Raw genomic sequence first — 12,685 nt, 5'->3', positions numbered from 1 at the left:
TGTGAGAAAGTTTTAGGAGTGCATTCATATACATTTAGAAATAAAAAAATCAGATATATATTTAAATTTTTTTTTCTTTTTGATTTTTAGAGAGAGAGGAAGGGAGGAGGGAGAGAGAATAGCAACATCGATGGGAGAGAACATTGATTGGCTGCCTCCTGCATGCCTCCCACTGGGGATTTGGCCCACAACCTGGGCATGTGCCCTGACTGGGAATCGAACCAGAGACCTCTTGGTGCATGGGTCGAGACTCAACCACTGAGCCATTCCGGCCGGGCCAGATATATATTTAAAAACACTTTTTCATGAATGAAAAATTTGCGTGAAGACAGACATTATTATGAGTATTTTATGTAAATTAAATATCAATTTGCAGGAAAGAGATCAAGAATAAGAGAAATGAGTACAGAGAAACATTTCCTCTTTACCGCCATTTGTAGAGAACTGTGTTTTTCTTGATATATGCATGAATTTCTTCTTCTTCGAGGCTTATTTTGTTCACAAGATGCAGAAAAGCAGGAACTGTCAAATATTAAATTGTGTTTTTACTTTGAAGACATGCAATATATTATAATCTCTGTAAATTTCTATGCTATTTTAATCAAGAGATGTTTGCTCCAGTGCTTATGGACACAGTCAAGACTCAAGTGTGATTTATGTTCTGAAAGACACTAGAAGCATACTACTCAAGGACCCAGGCGGGCCGGGGACGCACCCCGGCTCCGGCGCGCGTTCCAGAGTGTGCAGCTTTGGGTCTCGGTCACTGCATCCTCTCGAATCTTCATTTCTCATTCGTGAAATAAGGGAGTGATATTCTCATCTTTCTGTGTTTTCTGTGATACTGCGAATTTTAAGATTCTGTACAAGTTATTGTTTGAATTTGGTGGTTGGCAGAAACGAGGGAAAGATTTCTTTGTTTTCTTTATTACTCAAGTTAATACTCTGGGCAAGGTTATGTCTCTGTTAATTTAGAAATATGTTTCAAGAAAATATTCATGATTATTTTGAACTTTACATTCAATTTTCATTTTAATTAACATTTCAAGGCTATCTTAAATGAAGACATGGAAATTCATACTCTTTTAAAATTTCTTGAGGCATTATTTTTATCAACTTCTTATTCTGAAAGATAAAGCTTTTAAAAATATGCCTGTGTGATTTTATTTAGGCTTTTATTAACTTGAACAAAACTCACTAAACAAAAAGAATAGGCTATAAGAAGGAAATGTGCAGAGCAAGAATACTCTGAGATAACGCCTTAAAGCTTTTTTGCTACTTTATTTGGTCACATATAAAGTGTGGCATTAATATTTCATAACTGGGGTGTGAGTTTTGGCTTAGCTTATAGTTCTTTTCTATCTTCTCATTTTAAAGCTAAATACTGCAAAAGCATAAATAATATTTTAAACAAATTACTTAACAAAGCGTCTCTATTTTTAACTTTTCCTCTTTATTTTCTGGTATTCTGCTTAATCCCTTAAAATCATCCTTGGTCCGTTTCATACCTTGATCTAATGATGATACTGTCACCAGAACATTGCCCTAGGAAGTTATATATTGGCTGTACTGTTTTCAGTGTGTTACATAACTACATACATGGTTGCCTTGACGAAGTACCGTATAAATGCTAACCATGATTATTATTGTTGGTACAATATTGTTGGTGATGATGATATTACCTCTTTTTTGTTTTCCACACCAATATTTTTCTCTAATAGAAATGTTTGCACATCTCTAAACAACCTTCAGGTGTTGTACTCAGTTGGATTCTCACTTTGGAATCTAAAGTGTCCCAGCTGACTTGCATTTCCAGAGTTGATGGGCATTAGTGGGCCCTCAGATTCAGTGTGTCCTACATGAGTTCTTGGCTTCTGTTCCAGTTCTCAGCCAGCTTCTCCTGGTGGATAGTGACTGCGTTTTATTTTCTTGGGCTAAGCATCAGCAAACTCTGGCCTTTGGGCCAAATGTGACTTGCTGCTTGTTTTTGAAATGAAGTTTTGTTGAAACACAGACACACCCGTTTGTTTAGGTATTGTTCCTGGCTGCGGTTGCTCTAAGATGGCAGAGTTAAGAGTTGCAACAGAGACCTATGACCTGCAAGGCCTAAAGCATGTACTATACGGCCCTTTATAGAAAATGTTGGCTAATCTTTTGATTCTTTCTTGGGGTTTCCCAAGTAAATATGAGGAAGAGAACTAATCTCCTTTTCTTTAATCATCTCCCCCCTCTCCCTCTCCCTTTCTCCTCCCCCTCTCCTCCTCCTCCTCCCCTTTCTCGCCTTCCTCCTCCTCCTCCTTCTCTCTCCTTCATTCACGTCCTCACATCCCTTTGTCGAGGGTATTCAGTTAATTCCCCCCCCCTTGGTTTCTTGTCCCCTTTTATTTCATATTACATTTCATATTTCATTAACTTTGTCACCAGTGCCATGTTCTCAAAGTTTGGCTCCACTGTGCCACCAAAACTTCAGAGATTTCCCCATTGCCTACTAAATTAAATACTCTCCATTACCTTTTTTAAGTCTCCTTCTACAATATACACCCTATCCGTCTTCCTGATACCAAAATTCTTTCTATAATGAAATACTTTCTCCCTACTTTCCTGCTTGTCTTTGTCGTGGTGTGACAACTGCGGAGCTTTCTCTGCCTCCATCCCGCCTCTCCAGCGTCTGTTTCCCCTTAAACTTCTAATTTTTCTGTGAAGCTTTTTACTGTCTTTTCTTCGGTGTACATCATTATTATTTTCTAAATGTTTTTATTGATTTTTTTGGAGAGAGAGGTAGAAAGAAACATTGATGTTAAAGAGAAACATCAATTGGCTGCCTCCTGAATGACCCCTGCTGGGGACCGAACCCACAGCCTGGGCATGTGCCCTGACCAGAAATCGAACTGGGACCTCTCAGTCCATGGGGCGACGCTCAGTCCACTGACACACCAGCCGGGCACTTGATGTACATTCTTTTCTCTCCATGATGTGTTGCCTGTACCTCTTTTTGTCACTAAAAACCTTTCATTTGACGCCGTGTTGCTTATGTCCTTTTACATGTCATCTGTTATCCACCATAAGCTTGTTGAGTGTAAGGCACGTCTTCCTCTTCACTGTTCCCTTAAACACCATCCTGTTTTCCATGTATTTAATAGTTAAGTAACTGAATCACTTTATGGAAAGCAGGCTTTTTATTTGGATTTAATTATTGGTGACCTCACAGACTCTCTTGGATATTTGGCAATGATTCTAGGTGTTATGGCTGCGGTTCTTGAGGAAACCAGATGTTACTTCCTTGTATAGATGTTAATGTAAATGGAAAGATTTTTTTTTGATAAGGTATTCCACATTTATTACAAGAAAACCATTTGTGTGCAATGATGTGCTTGGTACTGATAAAAAAGTAAAACCAGGTGGCTGAAGCAGGCAGTTATTCTTTTGGATATGTTAAGCAATCTACTGAAGTCAGGTCTTTTTAATGTCGTTAACACTTTTTTTCAAGATTCCAAGTGGAAAAGTTGTACCAAAGTACTCTAAGTTATTGAAATAAAACACTTATAGGTGCTGTTAAAATGTAGTATTTTATATTCTGCCTATTGATTCATTGACTCATTCTCTGAATACTTCCTATACCATACCCCTGTGGTATGATAAATAGACACATACAGAAGTCTTATTAGAGTATGTTCTCTTTAAACCGTTGTAAGAAAATCCAGTTCCATGCTAGATGGGCTTGTTATTTAGAGAATTGATATGCACTAACATCAGCTTCTGTGGGTGTACCTGGGAGCAAGAGAGTTCACACTGTCTCCCTTCAACCTTTCAGAAGAGCTCAGGAGGAGAACAAGAAGATAGTGCTGGCCGGATGTGTTCCTCAAGCCCAGCCTCGCCAGGACTACCTTCAAGGACTGAGTGTCATAGGGGTAAGCCCATGTCTGTGGGAAAAGAAAGTCTCATGTCGTTAAAACCTGTAATAACCACACACTTCATTTTCTGTTTCTACATTACTTACATGCTGTGTTATACTTGGGACTGTCCTCGACTTATGTCCCTTGTTGCCGTGAAACTTTGTCATGCCTGTGTAACTAACAGAATAAATAAGTCATAGTATGGAGGTGAAGCCCCTTAATAATAACCTGGTTTTTGCCTGCCTGTCTGGTACTACCATATCATTGTAATTTTCTAACACACTAACTACTTGTCATCCCCCAGTCCACCCTGATGCCTTTTTGGGAATGCCCCCCTTCCCTAGTCACCCGCACGTCTTGGCTTCAGCATCCCCGTTCGGTCAGCCTTCTCTGAAGTCTGTGCGGTCCTCAGTAGCCCTGTCTCTGGCTCCCCTGGCTTACCCTGCAGTTGTCATTTGCTCTCTCAGCCTTTCACAGAGCTGTGATTTTGGGGTTAACGTACACAGATTTTTAAATAAAAGCCTACCTTTCTATTTAAATTCTTAACTTCATGATGACAGCTGTTCAGTTATTTTAAAACCCTCGCATGCTCTGCAGCCTTTCCCACGATCCCCAGCATACAGTAGGCACTAAGTGAGGGTGACTACACTGAATGAAAGAATGGGATACCGCCCCTCCCCCCCTCGTTGGGCAGTCAGCTTGGCTCTGAAGTCAGGAGATGGCTCTCTGCTATGTCTCTATTCTCGTGGCCCTTCCTACTCACAAGGTGCCATTCAGTCCCGTCCGCTGACCACGAGGTGGTGCTTCACCCGCCCCTCGTCGCCTGCAGCTGCGCTCAGTGTGCTCAGCAATGAGCTTTCACACAGTTTTTTAAAAATGTAAAAATATTGAATGTGCCTAGAAAAAATGTATATACATAATTGGCACCTGGGTTGAGATTTTTTTGAGTTTTCCTTATTTGATGTATCATTGACAGGTTCTTATATTGTGTTCTTAGTGTAATGAACTTGTTTTCTGCTGTGAAGTCCTTGCCCCACCAGCAGATTGAATAATCTTTGAACAAACATTCTCGTGCTAAACAAACAGAACCTGCATGTCTGGGAACTGTAGTTTGTTTCCATCGTTTGTCTGTTTACATTTTGATTTCTCATAAGGAATGAGATGAATATGGACTCCTGAGTTATCTTTTCACATCAGACTAACTTTCTCCGTAAACATAATCCTGCTGTGTCAGGGAAATCGGAAACTCCTTAGAATTTCATGTTAGAGATGGAATGTGGTAAAAGCTTGGGATTCATCTTAGATTTCATCTCAGGGAATTAAGTTACCAGAATCGTTGAATTTCTTTCGTATGGCAAAAGCCTCTTTTCTATGTACATATGGTAACATTTTCCTGAACCCCGTTGTGTGCAGTAAGGAGCTTAGTATATGTTAGGATGCAGGGCCAATTCTCAAGATAGTGTAAGGGAGGACCCGGTGCTGGTGATGTGAAGACGATTTTCAGGGGTAATGTGGACCCATGGCTGTGACACCGAACCGTGCTGTCCTGTTAAATCTAGCGCCCTCTTCATTCTGTCACCTGGCCTCACTGTGTTACCTTCAAACTTCTTTAGGTTTATTTTATTTTGCTCCTTTATCATTGGAAAGAGAACTTAAGAACACATGTTTTAAAAAGTGAATAGAAAACACCCCCATAATCCCATCACCCTTACACAATAACTATAACCTTTCTTATGCTCTTCAGACTTCTAATCTTTGCATATTTTACTTAATTATGATCTCCAAACTGTTTTTCTTCTTATTTTTCCATGAGCTTTTATTCCATGAGGTTTTTGACTATTTTAAATTTTTCATTGATATTCTATTGAAAGATAGGACGTAATATGCTTAACTATTCTTAATTGTTGGATATCAGTATTTTCTGATTTTTAGGAAATATACATCACACATTAATGCCATAAAGGGGTTTTTATTTTAATTTAAAATCAGTATATTGTCAATATTTTCCAGAAGTTGAATCACACTATCAGTAGAAACGTTGTACTTTAATTTTATTTTCAGCATTTATTATTAACTATAAGATTATTCTTTGTCAACATCATTTTAGAAAATATTGTTTTCTGTAACAACAATATGGCATCTATCATAACTGACTCTTTATGTGTAAAAATCATGTCCACAAAACCAAAAATTTCAGAATAAAAAAGCTGGAATAGAAACCAAAATTATCTATAATTAGTGTTTAGAGGGGCTATTTCTGAGCAGAATTGTTAGAATTGTTTAAAATCAGAAACCTCCTGAAATAAAATGAGCTACATCAAAATGAAGAAATGGATTAAATTGGTTTACACAAAGAAAAAGCAATTCTGAAGTGTGAAAAAAGATGAAGATGTTTACATTCAGTGATTTCGGAAACTTTTTTAGGAGGATGTGTGGAATTGTGTTGCACATTTGATTTACAGGCTGGGTGGAAAGTGTTAGTCCTTCACAGGATCGCCCTCAGAATCATGGGTGGAGGTGTCGACAGAGGAGGGAGGAACAGCCGTGACTGCATTCTGTGCCTTCACTTCCCCCTGGGACTTGTCTCTTCCCCCCTCCGTTCAGGGAGGAAGTGTCAGCTCTGGCGACCAAGTGGCTGAGATAAAAAGCCGCCGTTAGGTGGGGATCCATGGGTGAGCAAGCTACTTATTTGCACACTTGAGTTAAAAAGACATACTATCCCATGTTTACAAATGCCCATAGCATTTGAGAAGATATTCAATAAGTAGGAAGGCTAGTACTACCATCGTAACATGTTAATTTTCATCACTATCAGCCTTTAGAAATGGGGCGTCGAATTTGTTTTCGTGATCAGCGAGAGCAATGGGTGAGGGTACACAATGATTGGTGATTTGAGCCCAGGGCCTTTTCCATTGTCTGTCTCACTGCCTCCTGAATCTATCTAGTTGTGGTTAATACTATTTGTGTGGCGGCACACAGTAAGAAAATAGAAGTAAAACCTGTCAACCTCCGGGTCCAGAACTGACTTTGGTGGAAGTAACCTTCTCCCATCCTGGAGCACAGAGCTGTCTACTTTTTTTCACATTGGGAGAGGAGAAAGAAAATATTTAAAACATAGAAATCTTCGATGACAATATCTTTTTGTTGTTGTTGTTAATTCTCACCTGAGGATATTTTTCCATTGATTTTTAGATAAAGTGGAAGGGAGAGAAGGGGGAGAGAGAGAGAAACATTGATGTGAGAGAGACACATCAATTGCTTGCCTCCTGCAGGACCCCAACTGGGGCTGGGGATCAAACCTGCAACCCAGGTACATGCCCTTGACCAGGAATCATACCTTTGACCCTTTGGCCCTTGGGCTGATGCTCTAACCACTGAGCCAAATGGGCCAGGGCTGAAAATATCTTTTTTAACTAATACTTTTTTTCCTAGAGAGATTAAATGACATTTTTATTTTATGTTTAAAATATGTATTTGTAGATAACCAATCAAGATCTTTTTCATTTTTTTCAGTGCCTTGGAACATTTTACTTTATAGTGAAAAATTTTATTTCTCTTTTGGCAGATAGTTATGGTTAACCATCCACCTTGGAATGAGTTTTCATGCAGTATCATTTCTTTCCTATTATGTTTAAATTGTTTACTCTGTGTCTACCTGTAGGTAGTAATTTCATGATCTTGTGACTCTACCTATTGAATATTCCATTTCTTCTCTTCAGCTCATTTGTTGGCAGGAAAGTTTCTTTTAGAACACCCAGAAGTCAAGTCGATCTCTGATAAAGTCAGGTAGAAAAAATCTAGTAGACTCCAGGACTCAGAAAGTTTGGCTTCAGATCCCGGGGCTGCTGCATCATTCTTCTTCGGTTCAGCAAGTGCATGCTGAGTGTCTACCGTGTGCTTGCTACTGTCCCAGGCAGTCTATGAAATTAGAGATCCTTGTCTGTGTAGAGCTTACAGTCCAGTTTTTGGGGAGAGACATCTGGATCGAGCCTAGAATATTTCCAGCCTAGGCCACAGGGAGATGGATTAGTTGAGAATTTCTCTGTAAGGCTCTGATGGAAATACACTCTGTGTCCATTGGTTAGAATTTGTGTTAGGGGTATAGATAGGTCATATAGTATTTATTTGCTTGAATTTTTCTAGATATTGTTATTTCTCAATTATTGAGTAGCCATTATTGATAGGCATGACATTTATTAGGAAGGTTGGGTTTCTACTCTGTTATTGGGAAGCAGGTTTACAAAACCTGTACATTTTGTATAGATTTTTCTGTGCTAATAAACAAGAACTGTATTTGAACTTGGCCTTGGTATTGATTCATTAGGCTTATCTTTGTAGTAATTGTAAAATTTGTCTAGAAATGCCAAATAAACTGCAAATTAATACATATGCGGAGATACTCTAAAACAGGCAGTTCACAGCAGGATATATAGTTCGATGTTGAAAATTTGTAGACGACAGAACATCCTGACGTGCAAGCCATGAGCCCTCCAGACAGAGGCACGTTTTCTCTGGAGAGCTGAACAAAAATGTGATTAACTCAGGTGTCCATTTATCTCAGGGCCTGTTACTCGGTTGGTTTGCAGTGGTTTAAACATCTTTTCGGCAGGCTGCTCTAATCCTGCGAAGTCAAACAGCATGATGGCCATTTCAAGTGTGGACACTTCAATTTCGAAAATTGTATGTGTAAATAAGGCACATTTGAAAGAGGCTATATTTGAGAATATTTCAGCTATATATAACATATTGTAAAAGGTAAATAAGTTTATGAAGTGTGACAATGTCACAATGATAGTGGCATTGATGTTGAGGACAAAGCTTGGGAAACTGTATCCTTCCTGTTTTTCAGTACTTCATGTCTTCTAGTGTTTCTTCCTTTCATATTATGTGGGTTGTTTGTTTTTACTATTAATTATCAAAAGGCAGTGTCATAACAGAATAGCATGTACATTTAAAAGCCCATTCATGTTTGTACTTCCTAGATCTGTTATCTTCTCTAAGGCCTCCTCTGATTTACCTATGTGTGTACACATTTTTCACCTATTGAATTATAAAGTAGTGTGTCATAGTAGATAAAAGCATGAATTTAGATGTTAGATTGAATAGGTTCATATCCCTGCTGCACCACTTACTAGCTGTGTGACCTTGTACAAGTTACTTATCCTCTCTGTGCCTCTGTTTCTTCATCTGTAGAATGTGGGTAGTAATAGAACCTAACTGAGTTTTGTTAGGGTTACGTGAGGTAATACCTGTAATGTGCTTATTAGCATGGCACCTGGCACCTAGTTAAGTGGCTCAGTATTAGCTTTTAATATATTTTTAATTTTTAATCTGTTTTTATTGATTTTTTTGTAGAGAGAAAGGAAGGGAGAGAGAGATAGAAACATCGATTGACTGCCTCCTACATGCCCCCTACTAAGGATTGAGCCCACAACCCAGGCATGTGCTCTGACTGAGAATCAGAGGAGGACCTCTCAGTCCAAGGGCAGACTCTCAGTTTAAGGGCAGACGCTCAGTCCACTGACCCACACCAGCTGGGAAGTATTAGTCTTTTATTTTTTTAAATCTAATTCACTACTAGTAGAATTAACATTGAGCATGGGAATGAAGCTATGTGGAGCACCGGAACCCACTGTGTGCCTAGAACGAAACTATTTGATACAAAGCTGAATAAAACATGTCTCAGTCGTGGTTTGATGAATGGGGAAAGGGCTTATGAACAGAAACATCAACATGTCTATGGAAAAGCCTGTGCGTTTAGAGGTGCCTGGAAGGGAGAAGGAAGAGCAAGAAGTGTGTCCTGACGAGTAACTTGAAGGGAGTAGTTCAGAGGTGTAGTGTGGAGCAGCACAGATGAGTGCTGGGGGTCGGTCGGGGAGAAGGAGCCTGCATTCAGTGCAGTGCTTGCCTCAGACTCCACAGGGTGAAGGACCGGCTGTGGGTTAGGCACGGGATTTCTGTGTGCCCCTCATTTATTATCTGTTGATCATTTTCTTATAAGTTATTGATACTAATCTTTTTTCTTATTTTAAGTCAGATTTATTGAGGTATAATTAGCAAATAGTGAAATTCACCTTCGATGAATTTTGACAAATGTGTACTGTTGTGTAAGCAGCATCAAAATCAAGCTCCAGCACCCTTCCTTGGCACTGGAAAGCTCCCTCGTGTTCTTTTGTACCAACCTCTACCAAACACGCATACCCACAGTCCTTGGCAGTGACTGTTCTGATTTCTGTCCCTATAGTTTTGCCTTTTTCAGAATGTCATATAAATGGAATTATATATATATACTTGTTTCTTGCTTTTTTCACTTAGTATAATGAATTCAGTATTCACCCATGTTATTGTAATTGTTAATTGTTACTTTTTATTGTCTAGGATTATATCACTGTGTGATGGACCACAGTTTGTTCTTCTGCTCACCAGTTGGTGGAAATTTGTGTTGTTTTTAGTTTGGGGCTGTTAAAAATCCAGCTCCTGTGAACATGCACAGATAGGTCTTTGTGTGGGTATGTTTGCATTGTCTTGGTTAAAGTCCGAGGATTGGTAGGTGTTGCATGGTCACACGGTAAGCATCTGCTCAATCTTTTAAGAAATTGCCAAAGTATTTTCCCAAACAGTGATACCATTTTGCATTTCTACCAGCAGTTCTAGTTTCTTCACATTCTCACCAAAATTTGGTATTGCCAGTTTTTCAATTTTAGCAATTGTACTAGGTATGTAGTGGTATCTCATGGTGGTCTTCATTTGCTTTCTTTGTTGATGAATAATGTTGAGCATATTTTTGTGTAATTATCTGCCATACATATATCTTTGCTAAAATGTTCAAGTCTTTTACCACTTTCCCCCCCTTTTTTGGTCAGCTTGAGCTTGAACACTATTTCTTTCATTTTTTTTTTTTTTTCAATCATAGTTGGCATACATCATTATATTAGTTTTAGGTGTATACCTGTTGACTGGACATTACATAGCTTAATAAGGGATCACCCCAATAAATCCCACATCCATCCAGCACCATGCCAGTTATTAGAATATTATTGACTGTATTCCCTATGCTGTACTTGACATCCCCATGACTCTTCTGTGACAACCAATTTGTACTTCTGAATCCCTTCACCTTTTCTTCCCATCTCCCCAACCCCCCTTCCATCTGGCAACCAACAAAAAGGTCACTGTATCTATGAATAGAACACTATTAAGCAGGACACATACACAAATGTGAAACTATTTCTTAGGACATGAAAGAAAAGAAATTAGCCCTGACCGGTTTGGCTCAGCGGTTAGAGCGTTGGCCTGCAGTCTGGAGAGACCCGGGTTCGGTTCCCTCTAAGGGCATGTTACCTCAGTTGCAGTTTGTCCCTGGCCCTAGTTGGGTTGTGCGGGTGGCAACCACTTGATGTGTCCCTTTCGCTTCGATGTTTCTCTCTTTCTCTCTCCCTCCCACTCTATCTGAACAAAATATCGAAAAATGTCCTTGGGTGAGGATATAAAAAAAAAAAAAAGAAAGAAAGAAAAGAAATTAATAAAGTGAACTTCATCAAAATTAAGTTCTTTTCTTCAAAAGATGCTATTAAGAAAATGAAAAGACAAGCCATAGCCTGGGAGAAACTATTTGCAAAACACATAGCTCCTAAAAGGGTTTGTATGCAGAATATATAAGGAACTCCTACAACTCAACAGTAGAAAATCAGTAGAAATTTCAACACAGAGAAAAGATTTGTCTGTCTTTTTGTCATCATTCTTCACTGTCTTTCAAAATTTTGATATACTAGACACCTTGAATATTTTGTGGGGGCTAGGTGGGTCATTTCTTTTGTATTTTCAAAACTGAAAAGTTATGTTCCCAGGATCTAGGGACAGGTCTGTCTGATAAAGTATCCGATTCCTCTCTATCTGTTTTTAAAGAGTGGAAAGGATTTATTCAACTCTTTAATCTATTTGCAGTTGGCTGTGATGGATACTTACCGGCTCTAAAAAGCCAGATATTTTGTTTGCTATTATTTCACATTTTTACATTATTTCCTGTGCTCAGTACAGTGCCTGACTCAATAAATATTTGTTGAGTGAATGTTTGTTAAATATAAGGTGTGACTTTTACATACTTTTCCTATATTATTCCTAGCTATTCCAGCAGAAGTTATTTTTAAATTTATCCTTTTTCTCTTTTATGCTAACTCTATCATGTGTTTGTTTCTTAATTGATGTATTAGTTTGTAAGCCCCATAACAAATTACTATAAACACAGTTGCCTAGGATAACAGATATTTTAGAGATCACAGGTTGGACATGGGCTTTACTGGACTGCAGTCAGGACAGTGGTCATTCTCTTCTGGATGCCCTAGGGGAGAGTCCTTTCTCTTTCCTCTTCCAGGGTCAGAGGCCACTCACATTCCTTGACTTGTGGCCTCCTGTCAACCTTCGGGAACAATACCGTCCCTCAGCCATTAAGGCCTCATGGGAATAGATTGGGCCCATGTGGCCAAACCAGGCTAATCCCATCATCTCAAGGTCCTTAGTCACCTCGAAAAAGTCCATTTGCCATGTCAGGTAACATAGTCACCGTCTGGGTTGAGGACATCTGAACAGTTTTGAAAGACTGTTATTCTGCCTGCTGCATAATGCGGTGTTTATTAGTTTATATCTCTAATGTGTATTTCTGATTTAGTTCTCATATTACTTTTTTAACTTTGGTAACACTTTAACAAGATTTTTTACTTTATAACATGTCCTGTTATTTAATGACAATATTCTAATGTTCCTCCCAAATGGGTTTCTATATAATTGCGTATAGCATG

General features: G+C 38.9%; 1 protein-coding gene across 1 annotated transcript in view; it reads left to right on the top strand.

The window, feature by feature from the left end:
• The window catches only part of CDKAL1 (CDK5 regulatory subunit associated protein 1 like 1), a 621,394-nt gene that overhangs the window by 167,445 nt on the left and 441,264 nt on the right, over window positions 1-12,685 (top strand). Inside the window, exon 7 of the mRNA XM_036255396.1 lies at window positions 3,809-3,905. Coding sequence (XP_036111289.1) covers window positions 3,809-3,905 — 97 coding nt within the window. The remainder of the gene's footprint in view (window positions 1-3,808; window positions 3,906-12,685) is intronic.

The sequence above is a fragment of the Molossus molossus genome, unplaced genomic scaffold (assembly GCF_014108415.1).
Source record: "Molossus molossus isolate mMolMol1 unplaced genomic scaffold, mMolMol1.p scaffold_m16_p_12, whole genome shotgun sequence".
Classification (NCBI taxonomy): Eukaryota; Metazoa; Chordata; class Mammalia; order Chiroptera; family Molossidae; genus Molossus; species Molossus molossus.
This window is presented reverse-complemented; position numbering and strand designations above follow the sequence as displayed.